The sequence below is a fragment of the Periplaneta americana genome, chromosome 3 (assembly GCF_040183065.1).
Source record: "Periplaneta americana isolate PAMFEO1 chromosome 3, P.americana_PAMFEO1_priV1, whole genome shotgun sequence".
NCBI classification, from domain to species: Eukaryota; Metazoa; Arthropoda; class Insecta; order Blattodea; family Blattidae; genus Periplaneta; species Periplaneta americana.
Window position 1 is genome coordinate 101,463,248 of NC_091119.1, and position 18,635 is coordinate 101,481,882.

An 18,635-nucleotide genomic window follows, 5' to 3' on the forward strand; every position below is an offset into this window, starting at 1 on the left:
ATATACATAAATCGTGTAGTTAAATCGACAACGGACCTTCATGACTAGATCGACACTCCACACAGAAAGGAAAGCTTTCATGTCGTTTCAATAGCTCAGACGGTGAGACTTCTGCGTGTTGTGTAGAAGAGTGCGAGTTCGATTCTTAGTCTACACAACGTTTTTTTTTTTGTCTAAATAACGTTCAAATAGCTAAGTAACGTTGAAATAGAGTTTTACAAAGTCCTGAGATTAAGTGTTAATGATCGCAAACAATACAAAATTACAAGTTATAATATTATAAACGTTAATCTAATGAATGCATTTATACACACACATATACAATGTAAATGCATATATATTAAAAACTAACAATTAAAATGAAATTAAAAAAATATATATAATAATAGACAAACTTTTACAAAGTTTAGAGTCCTTAGGCTATGTCATTTGTTGAGTAATTATTACAATATTTTATTAATAGCTTTCCCATATGTGTAAGAAATGCACTCGCACAAAACAATTTTTGTTAAAAGTATGGCTTTGGATTATTTCATTCTCACACCTTCAGTTAATTTTAACTATTTTATCTACGTGTTTGCAATAGTGTTTAATTTAGTATGCATTCAATTTTATTTATGTTATTATTGAATGGAAAAGCACTGTTGCAGTTATTGACTAATTACATATATTAATACTAAGTTATTTAGATATTTAATTTAGGGTTGATTTATTAACTCTTACTATGCAAGATGCCTCTTATTTCAATAATTCTATATCACGTTAAATAGTCATTGTCTACACTAAAGTATTATTGTCATCCCTCATTTCTCATCGTAATGGCGAACCGACGTGACATGAGACAGTGAGTTATAGCTCTAGTTGAGGCTGGATATGGGGCTAGATCTGCTGGCCATTTGATTGGTGTTCCTGGAAGTACAGCCGCGAGGTGGGTTATCGTTACCAAAATTTAGGGGAGGTCGAAAATCGCCCTATTCTTGGGCGTCCGCGGATTTCTTCATTGGAAGAGGATGTTCTCTTATTTGAGACAGTTCGACAGGACCCCTTTCTGATTGCTAACGAAATAAGAGCAGTATCTAACTTTCCCGGCTCTTCACAGACTATGATCAGCAGGTTGAGGAACCGCGGTATTAGGAGCTGGAGGGCTGCACAAATGGAAATATTGGGGGAAGTACAAGCTGTCGACCGTCTTGCCTTTGCTACCAATCGAGTGGATTTCGATTGGAGAAATGTAATTTTCTCCGACAAAACAACCATCTCGAGTGATTACGAAGGTCCTGTCCATGTCTATCGTGAGGATGGTCTCCGACATGACCAGCGCTATGTGCACCGACGTGAAAGATCGGGGCGCTTTAGCATATCGTGTTGGGGGTGGATGTCTTACAATGGACCTGGCGTTATAGAACGCATCTATGGCAGGTTTAATGCGGGAACTTACGAGCACATTCTGGAAAATATATTCCTTCCCTCCGCCCGAGAAAGTTTTCCCGAAGGAACATTGCTCTTCCAGCAGGATAACCATCCCGTGCCCTATGCTGCAAGCATTCAAAGATGGTTTCAAAGGAGACCCGAGATCAAAATCATTAATTGGCCTCCGAAGTCACCTGATTTGAATGTCATCGAAAAGTTATGGGCGGAATAGAAAAAGAGAAGGATAGCTCCTATGCCCACCAAAGCCCTCGAAATCGAGACGAATTGTGGGATCAAGTTGTTGACACCTGGGAAGATCTCGCCGGGGATCAGAACTTATTCCACAATCTCGTGACATCCATGCCGGATCGACTTAGAGCTGTACTAGAAGCTGATGGCATGTGGACAAGATTTTAAGTTAACAGGTCTCTTTTTGTTTCTTATGATTTTTGTTTGAGGAAGAATACTTTTAACTTCCAAGTAAGTTTTATTTTTTTTGACGAGGTTCGGCCAACTTGTAAAACCCAGAAATTGGGCATAAATTATTCCATATTTTTCGACAAATTAGACAGTCGAGGAACTCTGAACAAATTAATTACACCTCAATAAAAAAAGTTTTACCCAGGATCGAACACGAGACGTTTCGGTTATACAGTGGAACCAACACGCTACTATATGAGCTACCAAGACAAGACAGTGACAGCAGCAGTCCAGAATGTAGATCCCTTAGCAGGCATTTGCCATTCAGTACAGTGAAGCAATGATATTTTGTGACTCTAGCTATGTTGTGAAATCCTGGCCTTAAATGGCAGTCTTCTTCGTGATCCTTATTCTGGTCCTTGTCCCTGTTGTGGTCCTTGTAACAATTCTTGTACTATTTATCATGGTATGTATTGTTACGTCGATATCGAGTGAACTGCGCTGTAGAACTTTAACTTCCGACGAGCAAGAATCGTCTCATTCTTTTTAAGGATAACTGTACATGGTGTATCCCTCAACTTATTCAGGATTTCCGAATGGTTCTCTTCATTTATTTGTAAACAGGGTTTCAGGGAAGATGCATAGCTGTGACCAGTGATCTTTATTAATTCTTGTTCTTGAATGCCAATGCGAGTCATATTTGAAAGTGCTGTGCATCGACTGGAGTGGTTTGTAATTTTCTGTTTTTTGACGTTCAGACCAGTCCAGTTTGAAATGTTGGCAAACAAAGAAACAAATGCTAGGGTAGTGATAAAAATAAACAAATGCTAGGGATGCGATAAAATTAAACAAATGCTAGGGACGCGATAAAATTGTGCGATAAGCAGCCATGATTGGTTGAAAGACGTCCTTTCGTACCGTTTTATTGGTCAAAAGTAGTGTGACGTAGTAATCTGCACATTATTATTCTGTCAAATGGTATGCACTGTCCTAAAAAACTTGACTTGAGCAGCTGTGATATGATTCATTCCACCAAAAACTTTCTTCTGTCATTGCATTTCTGATACCTGAATCCCATATCCATTATATTCATTATTCAGACCGAGTCCTTCCATCATCGTTTTCTCTGCAGCTGGATATTTACTGTCTCATACCTTTAAAATATCTTGTGCCCCAATACATTTTTGTCGAAATCATCTAAATTGGAGACATATTTTCTCTCATTTTGCTTAATTGCCGGGATAAGAATTTGACAATACCGGAATATTCATCACTCTTATCCACTTCACCTGCAATCTGCTACACAGTCCGAATACTGATACTACAGGCTGCTGCTGTTCTTCTGGACACTTGGCAATGTTGATCACTGGTAGACCAGTTTCTGCCACATGGCACACAAGCCTCCTCGTTTGACTTTTCAGGACTTCTCTCTTGAAATTCCCTTCAGCCACCATTAAACTATTACTGCATAACACTAACAGTATGATACTGTCATAACTTAACACAAAACTAACTATAATATAATAGGAAAATAGAAAAACAATAGAATAAACCGCTGCACGAGTGAACTTTCCAGTGGAAGAATAGAAGTTGGACTGAATATGATTGGTTCTTATGGAGCACGTGACTACTTTGTTGCTATGGCATACTCACAGTCGCATGCATTCTTATGTGGCAAGGATAATAGTAGAGTTAAATAAATATAATAAAGGGAAAAACGGAAATAATTTAAGTGTATTTACTATCTTAAAAAATACATGGGTTTAATGAAAACTATATATATTTTACTATGTTTTTGTTTATTATAAAAATATAACACTACTGCTATCAATTTATTGAAGAATGAAGAACAAGATACTCAAATCAAATACAAACAGGGAGTATGAATTAAAAATCAACTCTTCTTACATACATATGAGATTATGTCAGTTCAATTTTAAATTATTCAAACGAATGCACATTATTTCCTTAAACAATATTTCCTCTCAGTGCTAATTAATATTAACAACCCGAAACTCTGAACAGCATAACATTCTAAACATAATATGCAACTAAAAACTCACACTTATATCATTCGCTTCACTTGCCACTATGTTCCTGTGGTATTAATTTTTCTCACACATATTCTCTCATTTGCTATCAAGTACAAAATTAGTCTTGCTTCCTGAAAAAAATTTTCAGTTTACCTGGAACAGAGAAAAACACAGACATTATTGGAGTAAAAATAATTGATTCAGGAAACACCAGTGGCGGCTCGTGATTTGAAAATATGGTGGTGCACAATGGATATCCAAGAGAAATTAAACATACTTCAAAGTTTAAAACCGTGTATACCTGAGGGCATATACATATAAAGCTAATTTATATGCAATTAATAAGTAAAATTACTAAATACAAGCATACCTATTTATACAGAAAGTCCAAAAGTGGAAGGGTTGTGGGCGGAACTCTCTATATTGCAATTTACCCTCATGAAAAACATTTGAGTACAGAATCGTCATCAGAATGCTACCAAGTACCAAGTGCAACGTTTTCGTTCATAAAATTCAAATGCAGCTTTCGTAGACTGTCGGGAGTTAGCAGCACTTATTGTCAGAACGACAACTCTTAGAACTTTAAAGAAAAATACAAGCTCCTTTATGCATTGTGCCATTTGTGTGCATGTAGATTGAGAGAGTAATATGCGAAATATGCGACTGTTCGTTGCACAAGCCGAATGAATACATTTTTCATGCTCATTACTTCGGACAAATGTCTAGTTGAAACAGATACTTTCCCAGTGAATTTAGTTTCTTCTGCACTGACGTTGATGTCCATGCCAGGGAGTGCAACAAACTGTTCTCAATGAGGAAAGCAATAGACCACGCCTCTAACCCCCCTGTCCCCGCATTAGCCGAACATCTCTATAAACTACCTTTCCTAGGTTTTCAACATCTTTGCAAACCAAGAGGCTCGGAGGCTCCTGCAGACATACAAAACAAGACGCCAGCTGCAGACAGTCATGAATTAAAATTGTAAAATAAAATTACATTTTTAATAGTAACAAAGCCGGAAGATTAGGAACATTACTGGGGAGTGTACAAACCTGCAACCCCTTTGAGAAGCCACCACTGGAAAACACTAAACACGAATATACTATAAAATTACAAAACATCAATTAATCAGTTGTTGGTTGTCCAGCATTGTTCTTCGGAGTTCCTTTATCGGGAATCAGGAATGGAGAGCCATTTATGTTTGTCAAGTTCAGGTTATTTGATAATTCAAGGAAGTGTGAACAGTTCCAAGTTTTCACTATAATCAATGTCTATGTTTTGGGGATCATTTTTCAAATAATTTTTCCATGTACAAGTTTCAGTTTTTGTTATAAGTGAAGGAATAGCTTTTACAAACAAGATTAAATAGGAATTGCTTCATAAAGAAAGGGCATCAGTCACATTTTTTTCGAAATTGAATTAACATTGAATTTCCCATCTTGAATGTTCAACGCATCGTTTTATCAAGAAAGGAAGTCAGTTCAACGTTTCCTTCATTGTTATATTGTGATTGGAATGTGAGCATTTTGTAAAGGAAGGGCATCGGTTCGGACATCTCCCACAACTTAGCTAAAGTGGACTGATGCCCTTTCTTTATGAAGCAATTCATATATGGGGTGTGTACACATGTGAAATATTGATTGTAATTTTACAGTTTTAGTTTCACCTGCCACCTGCTCAAACGCACCCGATGGCTGCTTTTACTGCCTGCTCATAAGACCATTTTAACAATGCTTTCACTGAAATAGTGTATATCCAAATTCCAATGGTAGGTGCAGCACCAACCAGCTCATCTGTATGTGTGCTTCAAACTATAAAAAAAAACGTTGTTCTACCTACTTTGTGCCAGTGTGACATAATGAAGTGGGTTACAAATAATAATCATCAGAAACTTGTGTTAGAAATCTTGTGAATAAATTCGTGAAACCTCGACTTAGTAATGTAGAAAGTTCTACACAGAAAAAAGTTATCCAGTTTTCTTGTTTGAAGAAACCCCTTTTTTGGAAAGTACTGAAGCTGTAATTTTCTGGGGCACTCATTCATTTTTTTTTATTGAACTGCTTAGTTGGAAGAGTCCCTAACTGAAAAGGTCATACATTTATTTGTAAATCACCAAAAACTGGCAGCACATGAACAGATCATGGTCTCCTGCAGTTTTTTAAAAACAAAAATATTTAATTAACCTTACAAGTCCCATAAAATGTCCTCCTAGTAGTTAATTTGCAAGTTTAGTTTGAAAACTGTTCTTAATTCTGCCACATACGAGTTTTATAACTGACCAGCTCATTGGCTTTCATATTTTAAATTTTGTTTATGCACGTCTAGTTGTATTTCCTTTTGTTTCAAGAGCAAGAAATATAATGGATTAACGATGCTATTAGAGCTGTGAAACAAAGTAATATTTTAATTACACAATACAAATTTAAAGCATAAGACCTATGTCCACAAGCGACTTCAAAGGCTCTTAGGAGCTACCATCTAGTGCAGACCAGGACAGGATACAGCACTGTGACATCACCTCTCTCCACTCTGCCGTCTCGCATTCGACATCTGTGCAGGGTCTGTGAAATGTGGTCAGCAGTTTGCAGGGAGGGTGGAGAGGGTATTTGGCGTGCAGGTAGCCGTGATATAGGCGATAAATAAAAGTGATATGCGTTCATAACACAGTTTAATGCCTGGATATCCCAATGGTAATGTTAACTCAATTGCACATCTTGTGTACTGATTATAAATAATTCAATTTCTGCTCTATTATGCGAAAATCAATCTGTAGCAAAGACAGTCTCATATGCTGGACACTTTCCTGTATCTAATAGTCACGTAGTATTTCATTTCAGTTAATTTGGCGAAACAAATATATACTAAAATAATACAAGTTTTTATTATGCACGTTCATTTGTACGTCAAGATATTCTTTATTTACAATGACTGTAATCACACAACGTGTTTAAAAATAATTAGAAATAATGAAACCTTTGCTGTATTTTATGAAAAAATACGTACAAACTACATTTTCTTTTCTCTGTAATTTGGAAGATGGCACAGAATGATTAATTATGTTGACATTTTTTCTGCATTTTTTGTTTCTTTTTTCTTTAACTAATTTATCAATATTGGAACACAATGTCTGGGCAATATATAATTAAGACTGTATGTTAGGTTGTGATCTGACAAGATACTTCTTGATTTAGATTTAGCAAGTTTCATAACAGAAAAAATTGTTCGCATACAACCATACGAACCAAACATACATAATACCTGTGCAGCAAATGCATACAATCACGGGAATTTGGCTTGGTAGAAATTCCTGTTAAAGTCAACCAAGTCCTTGTGTTTATATTTGTCCTTCAACAAATCGTCACATTGTAAATTTAACAGTTCCAATTGGTACCTGCTAGGAACATTTTTGACATCTGGGGAATAAGGGATTGCAAAGAGCTGAAATATAGTAGAAACGGTTCTACATCTTGAAACTTCGACTCAACTGGCGAAGAAGATCTTGTAGAATTTGAGCATATTCTTATGAAAGACTAATGTCCGGATCACGCACTTGCGATAATTTTGAAAAATGCACAGTTTCCAGCCAGCAGTTGATTTATCCATAGAGCCAATGACAATTTCAACGCTTCAACTTTATAATATATATCTGTTATGATGAGATCCTTGCCCTGAAGTAAGGTATTTAAATCATTTAACTGATCTATTAAATCCGCATGGAAAGCCAAGTCACAAATTCAGGTTTTTTCTTGCAACTCGGGGACAGGCTGATTTAGACTAGTCATGAATAATGCTATTTCTTCTCTTAACTCAAAGAAACGCCGTTTATGTAGGCAACTTTGCATTACGATGCTCTCACCTGACATCACACGAAATGAGGGATGTGCTCTTCCTCCACGAACGTCACACAGTCTGAAACTGTCTTCCGCTGATCTAGTGGCAATTTTTTCCTATTCATGTTATGTTTGACCACTGAATAAGCAGGCAGTATAAGCAGCCATCGGATGCTGTGTGTTGTGATTCAGTCATTGAGCAGTACAGGATGAGACAGCAGTCCCCTGATATCTTCTGCTCGTCCTGTACTGCTCAATGACTGAATCACAATCATGTGAAAGCCGACTTCGTAGAACTGATTATAAACAGAAGACACACGATATCAGGGGACTGCAGAAGTCGCCCTCAGCCCATCTTGTTGCGTACCGTGAAGCGGGAGATTTTAAATCGAATCGATCTTCAAACTTATTTTGCATCGAAATTATACATTTCCGAACATGGGTTCCCAAACAAAACTTTATCTATTTAGTCCCCTCTACAACCCCTAGAAGTTTGTAATAGGAATTATGAAACACCCTATATATATAGTGTGTGTGTACATTTTATCTTTCTACACTCAAGGAAGGTAGAAAGTTAAAATATATACATATATACATGCACAGGGGTAGGCAAATCCCGGGCACCAGGTCACCCTATGGCACCAAAAACCTTGTAGGTGGCACCTGAGTTTTCTGAGTTCAAATTCTTTCGAGACTTCAATTTCTTCTATCTCACTAATATATAATGTTAACAAAAGCAGTCTTAAGAAGTTCGATTGTGTAATGTGTTCTATTAATTAATTATAACATTGTTTAATATATTTTGGTAAATGTATCCTTATCTTAGCTCGAATGGTTTAAAATGTGATGATGGCTCCTGAAGAAAAAGGGGCTAGCACCTGAAAATTGTGTTTTGTCTATCCTCCTCTATGTGTGTGTGTGTGTGCGCGTGCGTATGTGGACGTGTATGTAGAGATAAAAAGGATGATTTTCAATTACCAACTTCAATATTGAATGATTATATAACTCTTGTCATACTTACTTGGCCGAGGCTCCACACCTCACTAATTGCCTGTCCAATATTCATCTAATGGATTAAACTTCTCGATCTCCTCCTAAAAAAGTTACATATAATGGTAAAGATCTTTATCAAAATACTACTAATTAGTAATCTATGACACAACAAATCTCTATGGAACTAATTATTTTTCCTTAAATGTTATTTTTCTTAAAAGGGAGTTTTCACTTAATGTAAGCAAGGAAGCGCTAAAAGCAGAAATTGAAACATCCTTAGACCATTTAACTATTTTATATTTACAGTTTCTTCATACCCATTAAATGAATTAATTAATCAAATGCTCAGAACATTGGAGTTCTCCATTTGTTTTCTGATATGTCAGTAAATATGAGGGGGGGATCAAAAAGTAATACACAACAACTTTGTGTGGCAATGTATTTAATAGGTAAGCAAAACGAAATAATCAGAAAAAAGCTACAGGTTTTACCTATTTTTCAACATAGGAACCAAGTCTCTGAACACATTTCCCCCATCGTGACACCAGATTCAGTACATCTTGTTCATAAAACTTCCTTTTCTGGGCGTATAACCACTTGTACATGACTGATTTCACTTCTTCATCTGAACCAAAGCATTAGCCACCTAGGACTTTTTTCATTGGGCCGAAGAGGCGAAACTCAGACAGTGTGAGGTCTGGACTGTAGGGTGGATGACTGCCACCTTAATGCCTCTGGCATTGGGTGGAGTTGCAGCGGTCATTGGTTGGCCGGAACGTGCTTTGTCAGTAAGATTTACTTGGACCTCTTCGAAGAATCTGCACCACCTGGAGATGTTGCTATGGTCCAGACAATCAGCATCATACACCTTCAACATTTCCCTGCGGATTTCACTTGAGCTTTTTTGTTTTGCTCAGAAAAAACGGACTACACTTCACTGTTCTTCACAAGTAGACGATGCTAGCATACATTCCATCTTCACTCAGTAGTTACCGCTCGTTCCGCCAGGGTGACACCTACTCAAGCCATTGCTGTCTGTAGTGCAAGATTCAAACTAACTAGGCTAACTGCCAACTTTGAACATCCTAACCAAAATAATATATTATAAAGAAATTGTTGTGCGTTACTTTCCAATCCTCCCTAGTATATGTGATGTTATTGACACTTTTATTTGAAATGTTGTAGTTTAGTATCTGCTGCAAGTTCATAGCTGAATCTTCTTCTCTGCAGAGAATACATTCTGGTGACATATAAATTCCAATTCTAAAGAGATGCGCTGCCAAACAATCATATCCAATTACTAGTCTGAAGACGGCCCCTACTGTTCTTCTTGGAGAATTAGGAATCAAATTTATAGTTTTAAAAATTTGCAAAGAGATTTATTGTCACTATCATTATCATTTAATCACTGATTAGCTATTAAGTTATTTAAATTAATAAATAACGACTTCACTGTGTTAACATTTTAAATAATGATGTCATTGTATCCGAATGACTAGTTTCGATGTTATTTTCAGCATCTGTTGAATCCTAGTCCGTGGTTTCTGAATAATGCAAAATTTCAGAATGAAATCTTTTTTGGATTATGGTTCCTTTCCTTGTAAAAAAAAAGTCTGCATTTTCAATTCCTTTCAATACACAAGAAGGTGTCCACTGTGAAGCAACTATTTTGTCTGTTTTTGTAGAAACATAATTTTGGTATAGATTTCTCTCACTCTGTTAATGAAACATTAGCCTGAATTGCATATTTTGAATCACAAAACATGCTACTTTGAAAAATGAATTTGTTCTGTAAATTAATTAATGTACACTGGTATCAATAGCTTCTAATTCACAATCGTAGTGTGTAGTGTGTTTTCCTGCTGTAAGGTGAAGAAAAAAATATCACAATAAATATCCCCTCCAGCAATATTATTTTGCTGCAGAGATTCATGTGTGTAAATGTGTAACCACTATGATTTTGGATATCTATAGTTTCTAATGCTTGCAATTTCATTATTTCTGTATTCATATTCCTTTTTCTTTATATTTTACGACAGTTCAAGATTATATTCCAAATAAATGTATTCAAGTGAGGATCGTGGTGTTAACAATTTTTTTGGAATAGATGTAGTATTTTAATCCATTTGTTTTTTATTTTCATATAAAACAGGATCATTTTCTGTAATAATTTGCATGACTTACTGTCCAGTGATTATTCTTTGATCTTGGACAGTTTCTAATTCTTGCAACCATGTTGCAGATGTAGTAAGTGCTTTGCTTCCGTATAACAATGGAGGTTTAATAAATATATAATCTAATTCTGAATATATGAGGGGCAGTCAAATGAAAATGGGTAATCATCCGTATATCTCATGGCGGGTAAGTTGGTACCACTGGAATTTGATTGCTGAACTGACATCTGGTAGTGACTCGCGAAAGCACAGTTACAACCTCTGTTTACACACTAGTCGTTCGTTTATACTGCTGGAAGTGAGGTTAGAGATACGTGTGTTCGTCCAGCATCACCAATGGAGGCAGGTAAAGAAGAACAGCAAGATCTAGTGCGATTTTTTACTGCTAAAGGAGTAAGAGGACGAGAAATCCATCATCACATGTCTGCTGTTTATGGCCAACACAGCATGTCATGTTCGCGTGTACTGGAATGGCACAAGAGATTCCAAGAGGGATGCATGTCACTGCAAGACAATGGTCACCCAGGACAGGCTCATCGTGCCATTACTCCTGCTGTTATTGCTGAGGTGATGGTCTGATATTGGGAAATCGACAGATCACTGTGGAAGAACTTCGTTGTATGGTGGGAATAAGTCACGGTTCCATACATGTCATTGCTACGAAGCACCTGCATTATTGAAAATCTGCGTGCAATGGGTTCCACATCAGTTGACGGAGGAACAAAAAACAAACAGAATGGCTGCTTCACTGAGTTACTTGCAATGATACTACGAGGAACGAGGAAGAGTATGCATTTCTGTCCCGTATTGTCACTGGGGACAAATCATGCTACCGCTAATTTGAACCGGAGAGCAAACAGCAGAGTCAAGAATGAAAACACATGAATTCTCCTCCACAGAAAAAGTTCAAAGCAATACACACAAATCCCAGCAAAAATCATGTTGGCATTCTTCTTCGATTCTAGGGGGTCTCTCTTGTTGAATTTCTCGAGCATGAGGTCAAAATCAATGTACAGTGTTATGAAGAAACTTTACAGAAACTAGCCATGCCATTAAGTCTAAATGCCCTGGAATGCTATTGAACAGCGTTATTCTTCATGATAATGCCCGCCCACATACTGCCAACTCCGTGAGAAATACAATTCAAACATTTGGTTGGGAAATGCTTCAGCACCCCCCCCCCCACTCCCCTACAGCCCAGATCACTTCCCATGCGATTTTCACATCTTTGGAGAGCTGAAGAAAGACATTCATGGATTTCTTTTTGCATTGGACGAAAACGTGTGTGACTGGGTAAAGAACTGGTTCAGTAGACAGCCCACAAGCTTTTTCAGTAATGGGATTGATCGTCTTGTCTCACAGTGGGAAAAATGTATAAACAGTTTTGAAGATTACTTTTGAGGCAATAAAGGTTCTATTATACTTTTTGGCATCTGACTCATTTTCATTTGACTGCCCCTCACATACCCATTAAATTTGGTATTAGCAAACACATTAACAATAAACTTTCTCAAACACACAATATATTTTCACAACAATAATATTGTTTAAGTATTGTAATTAAATTTACAATTTGAACACACAACAACTTTCTACAAACTTACTTTCAATTCAGATATAAAATGTATACTACTGTATCTAATAAATATCGCATATACCAGTACTATTGCTAGTGCCACACTGGTATGATCATACCTTGTAAAAAAGATTGATTACAAACATTTAGAATAGGTGGGAATTTTTCTAAAACAAGTTATGTATTAGCAAATACATTCAAATGTATTCTTCTTAGAAGAATTTTCTTTAAAGGAGGAATCAATTACATTATCTTATGGTAGTTCTCCCAGGACTTTCGAAATCACTCCTTAAAAGGGGAATGTTAAAATGAGGTTTTACTGTATCAGTATAATGTTTACAGCTAAGGAAAATACCGAATACCTTTACACCAATATGATTACATTTTATGCAATATGATCTTGTATTTTTTTGAAGACATACAATTTTCATTATTTCATGACAGATTAATATTAAATTAGTGGAAGAGCCTATATTGTAAACAACTGAAACATTACAAAGGGCAATATTCGGTCAAAGTAATTCTGTATTTTGTTCACGAAGAAAGAGTAAAATACAGACTTTTTTCTATTCCATTTCCGATTATTCTTCAATTACTGGAGTGGACATGATGTTTATAGTAAACTTCAAAGTAACAAATTTGTGTTACATATCAACAAGTGCTAGAAATATTACATGTGACTATGAAGACAATCCTTCGGTTTGCCAGAAAAAAAAGAAAGCCTATGCTGGTAACCAAGATTCTTGGTTTTCTTGAACAACGATTTTCCTGTATACAGACTATACAAAACTAGAAGGATATTGACAGTTCTCTCTCTCAGACATGGAAGAGGAACAACATTGTGAAGCTGTGCAGTGTGGCTGATTATGCAGCCTGCCTGTTGTGTTGAAACTGAGCAGCTGATATGAACTCGTAAATTCATAAATTTGTATCATGCAGTACTCTTTGACTGGACTAATATAAATAATAATAATAATCTTGTAGTGTAGGCTTTCACGGCCGGAGTCTATAGATCTAGATTCATTTTCTGGGCTGAGAGGCCGTGGTCTGTTGGTTGGTTTTCTACCAGACGTTTCGTCTGCAACTGCGGCAGACATCTTCAGTGGAGTGGTATCCGAGGTCGCAAAACTCTTCTCGGCATACCTGAGGCAACTGATCCTGTGGCCCATCATGGCCAATGAAAACTCTGATCAACAGGGCCAGGCGGGTAGCCGAGCCACAACACATCCAACAGGAGCTGAGCCATGTATCGACAGCACTCATGGCAAATGGCTACTCAAGGCCGGAGATAAAGAGAGCCATACGACCCAGAGTAACACCATCTATGTGGTCACAAGAATGAGCGACTAAGAAGGGCACGGTCTTCCTACCGTATTTAAAGAATGTGACAGACTGTATCAGCAGGGTACTGAAACGACATGAAGTGGAAACGACCTTCCTGCCGAGTAAGCAAATCCAGAGCATGCTGAGGTCATCCAAGGACAAACGAGATAAGCTGCTGTCCGCCGGAGTTTACAGGATTCCATGTTCGTGTGGGAAGGTCTACATCGGTACTACACAGCGGAGCGTCAGGACGAGACTGACAGAACACAATAGGAATTGCCGCCTAGGACATATCGACAAATCGGCAGTGGCAGCACATGCCTATCAAGAGGGCGATCACAATATACGATTTAAGGACATGGACATCTTGAGCACGACGACACACTTCTTCTCCCATCTACATAGAGAAGCGATCGAAATCTATAAACATGACAACAACTTTAATCGCAAGGAAGAAGGCGTAAAGGTAAACAAATGTTGGTACCCGGTCCTACATAGAACAGATAAGCCACTACAACAGAAGGACGGAACCCAGAACAGGAGCAGTGAACAAAGCGGCGCGGACTGCAGCGACAACAGGCCTTGGTCCACTAGTTGCACTATAAATATGCCCGCACAACCAGCCACAGGATCAGTTGCCTCAGGTACGCCGAGAAGAGTTTTGCGACCTCAGATACCACTCCACTGAAGACGTCTGCCGCAGTTGCAGACGAAACATCTGGTAGAAAACCAACCATCAGACCACAGCCTCTCAGCCCGGAAAATGAATCTAGATCAATAAAAATAATAATAATAATAATAATAATAATAATAATAATAATAATAATAATAATAATAATAATAATATAATAATAATAATAAATGAAGAATGAATGTGAATATGGTACATAATGTGCAAGTGATATATATAATACAAACCGTAATCAGGATTTCATGCTAATAAATTTAAAACTCTTCGTGCACCACACATAATCAGCCAATAATGCTTCATGGAGAAGTGTTCCCTATTGTAATGAACATATGGCGCTGATGTCTGATATACTGCCACTGTCCACACAACTCTCACTATCACTAAGAGAAATGTTAATCTCTTTCACACAGTTTTCAATTAATCCCTCCATTTCCCATGCTTCTTTTATAACATGTTCCATGCGGTTCACTACTTTATTCAAGTCTTCTGAACTGACATTTTCCACATCATCTAGTAATAGTTTTTCCACTTCTTTCACTGTACAACGAACATCGCTCGTAGCAACATGTCTTTTAATTTGGCCCATATGATTTCAATACAATTGAAGTGACAATGGTATGGTGGCAACTGGCTAACATTATGACCGTATTTCTTCATCACTTCGTCCGCTACATACTTTGGACACTGTGGTTTGTGTTGTGCTGCTAAATGTAGGAGTTATGCTTTCTTCATGTGCTTGTTGACAGATATTTTGTGTGAGGCAAACCAATGGGTGATTCCTTTCTACTGGCCATAGTCATGGAATGATGTGGAACATTGTCCATTACTACTGCCAACGGTCTCTCTATGTTCTTCAATAAGCACCTTTCGAACCATTCTTCGAATTTTATATGTTCATCTCCTCATGGTAGTCGACAGTTTTTGTTATCTAAAAACATGAAGGCAGTTTTCAACTAACCCTTTTGATGTTTCTGAATGCAGTACAATAATTCTCCCCTCCTTTCCAATAGGTACTGTCATCGTACTTTCCAGTGTGTCATCTGTCCCACCTTTACTTAGAGTGTGGCTGTCATTCAACTGTGTTTCATCCAGCCATACAACAGTAGAAAAATCCTTCTGCATCATGCCTCTCAAAAATTCACATCACCAGGTAACAATGTACGTTCTCTCCAATAACACATGACCACTGCTTTTTTTACATTTAAAACATAAATTCTATATGACAGTGTGCAGGGAAGAAACACTGCCATGGAAGAGATCCACATCTCGTAGCAAAGTTCGCAGCTAGCTTTTTAAAATAGGATGCTCCTTCCATCAGTAATAAAAATATATTGTCGTTCAAATGCCTAGACATTTGTCAACGAAGTCCTTAGTCCTCTTGCACTCCAGTATTTTTGAGGTATAGAATCTTCTTTTTGCAGGGTTCTATATCTTCCTAAACATTCTAAGTTCATGGGTTCATTAGAAATGTATAACAATATCTCTACTAATAATAAAATTATAACCAAAAATTTTCTGGTAATTATCGCTTTTGCAAAAATAATTTGTGTAAACGAGTATAATTAACTATTCTGAGACAGAAAATCGCATTTTTTAAATTTTTGTTTGTATATCTATGTATTTGTTACCTTTTCACTCAAAAAATGGCTGAACCGATTTCTATGAAAATTGGTATGTAAGGTAAGTTAGTTCCCACTTAGATTTTAGGCATAATGTTATTCAAAATACTCTCTTAAAATGGGGGTTATAAGGAGGCCTGAAGTAAATAAATTGATTATCTAGCTTATTATTGATTTTTAGGATGTTACATAACAAAAGTTGCTACAAAGATCTTACCGATAACTTTTGTTCTGTGCAAAATTTTGATACAATATATAACGAGATATATGAGTTTTAAAATAATAATGCTTTTTATGTCAGTACCACCTGTCATACTAATATACGAGTAATAAAGATAAAACAAATGACTTTGCATTTATCTAAGGCGGCCTTGCACAACAATTGGAAAATATTAATTCAACAACCCTTTTTATACAGATCTCATTGTATTCTATGACATTCATGTGTTTATCCATGACCATAACGAAAAACATGCCTTTACTAAATACTTTTGCGTTTGTAAAGTAGGCTTTTATTCAACATTACTTTATTCCACTAGTGAGATAAAGACTTTACCTCACAGTTTGAACTTTATCCCACAGTTCATTAGTATTTTCCTAGTACCTGGGCAACTATTACCCAAGAAGTTAATATATTAGATACTAGATGTCACTACCTCTACTTCTTTATTACCATTTTTTAAATATACATACACTCAATCTCCTTCTCTTTTCTGTATCTACTACGTCGTAATTTGTGCACTGCATTCATATCTAATACGTTTTTTTTTTTAATTTGTAATAATTTACCTTCTGGGAGGTGAGGAGACTTGAACCTACGAAGTTGCGTTTATAGAATTTTATAACAACACGCGTTAGTCAACTAAGCTAAACAGACATGATGATTAATTACGTTTTAATATTCCTCTTAAGTTTACAGAAGTAAAATGTGACATTATTTTAATCACATTAGTCCCGTGAACACTTCTAAATAATCCCTGAAATTTCAAAAAGACGAAAGTACACGTTTAAAATGAAAAAAATATATATATTAAAATTATATAATTAATTATAATTTGTTATTTATCCATGACCATAACGAAAAACATTCCTTTACTAAATCCTTTTGCGTTTGTAAAGTAGGCTTTTATTCAATATTACTTTATTCCACTAGTGAGATAAAGACTTTACCTCACAGTTTGAACTTTAGCTCACAGTTCACTAGTATTTTGCTAGTACCCTGTCACACACGTATAATTTCCATTCAACTATTATTCAAGAAGTTAATATATTAGTTACTAGATGTCACTACCTCTACTTCTTTATTACCATTTCTTAAATATACATACACTCAATCTCTATTACGTCGTAATTTGTGCATTGCATTGCATTCATATCTAATATGTTTCATATCTAATATGTTTTTTAATTTTGTAATAATTTACCTTTTGGGATGCGAGGAAACTCGAACCTGCGAAGTTGGGTTTACAAGATTTTAAAACAACACGCGTAAGCCAACTGAGCTAAACAGACATGATGATAAACCACGTTTTAATATGCCTCTTAAGTTTACAGAAGTAAAATAAGAAATTATTTTAACCACATTAGTCCCATGAACACTTCTAAATAATACCTGAAACTTCAAAAAGACAAAAATACACGTTTAAAATGAAAAAAAAAAATATATATATATATATATATATATATATATATATATATATATTAAAATTATATAGTTAATTATAATTTGTTATTTATCCAACGCCTTAGATATCATTCTTCACTAATCATGGCCTCCTACATCATAACCTACCTAGTACACGTATCGATTCTAAAATCCATGCCATGATATGTGATTATATGAGAACTTATTTTCAACATATTTTCTTTTATAAAACAATTTTTCGTTATGGTCATGAATAAAATTACGTATGGTACTTGTGAGCGTGATCTTTATTGCAGTCATGTAACTTAAGCACTTGGCTAATGCCTCGTGCTTAAATCTTTCCACTCGCGCAATAAAGATGCACTTACCTCACAAGTACCATAAATAACTATTATCCAACGCCTTAGATACCATTCTTCACTAATCATGGCCTCCTACATCATAACCTATCTAGTACACATATCGATTCTAAAATCCATGCAATGATACGTGATTATATGAGGACTTATTTTCAACATATTTTCTTTTATAAAACATAATTTTTCGTTATGGTCATGGACAAAATTACGTATGGTACTTGTGAGCGTGATCTTTATTGCGCTCGTGTAATTTAAGCGCTCAGCTGACGCCTCGTGCTTAAATCTTTCCATTCGCGCAATAAAGATGCACTTACCTCACAAGTACCATAAATAACTATTATCTATACTAAATTCAATTATAAAAAGAGGGGCGTTTGTGTTTTTGTATGAGGCAATCTTAGAAAACTATTTAACCGATCTGGAAAGTTTTTTCATCATTGGAAAGTATAGTTCCTTTAGATGGACATAGGCTTTATTCATTAGAGAAGTGAATTGAGGACAGGGTACAAACGCATCATAAGGAAGGACTAAAAGAGATTTTTAAGCACAGAAAACTTTATAT

At 36.1% G+C, this 18,635-nt stretch overlaps 1 protein-coding gene across 1 annotated transcript in view; it reads right to left on the minus strand.

Moving 5' to 3' along the window:
* Nucleotides 1–3,586: 3,586 nt before the first annotated feature.
* The window catches only part of LOC138696333 (tudor domain-containing protein 5-like), a 141,959-nt gene continuing 126,910 nt past the window's right edge, over nucleotides 3,587–18,635 (minus strand). Inside the window, exons 4-5 of the mRNA XM_069821142.1 lie at nucleotides 8,715–8,787; nucleotides 3,587–4,016 (exon numbers count right to left, since the gene is read on the minus strand). Of these exons, the coding sequence (XP_069677243.1) occupies nucleotides 8,737–8,787 (51 nt within the window). The 3' untranslated portion in view covers nucleotides 3,587–4,016; nucleotides 8,715–8,736. The remainder of the gene's footprint in view (nucleotides 4,017–8,714; nucleotides 8,788–18,635) is intronic.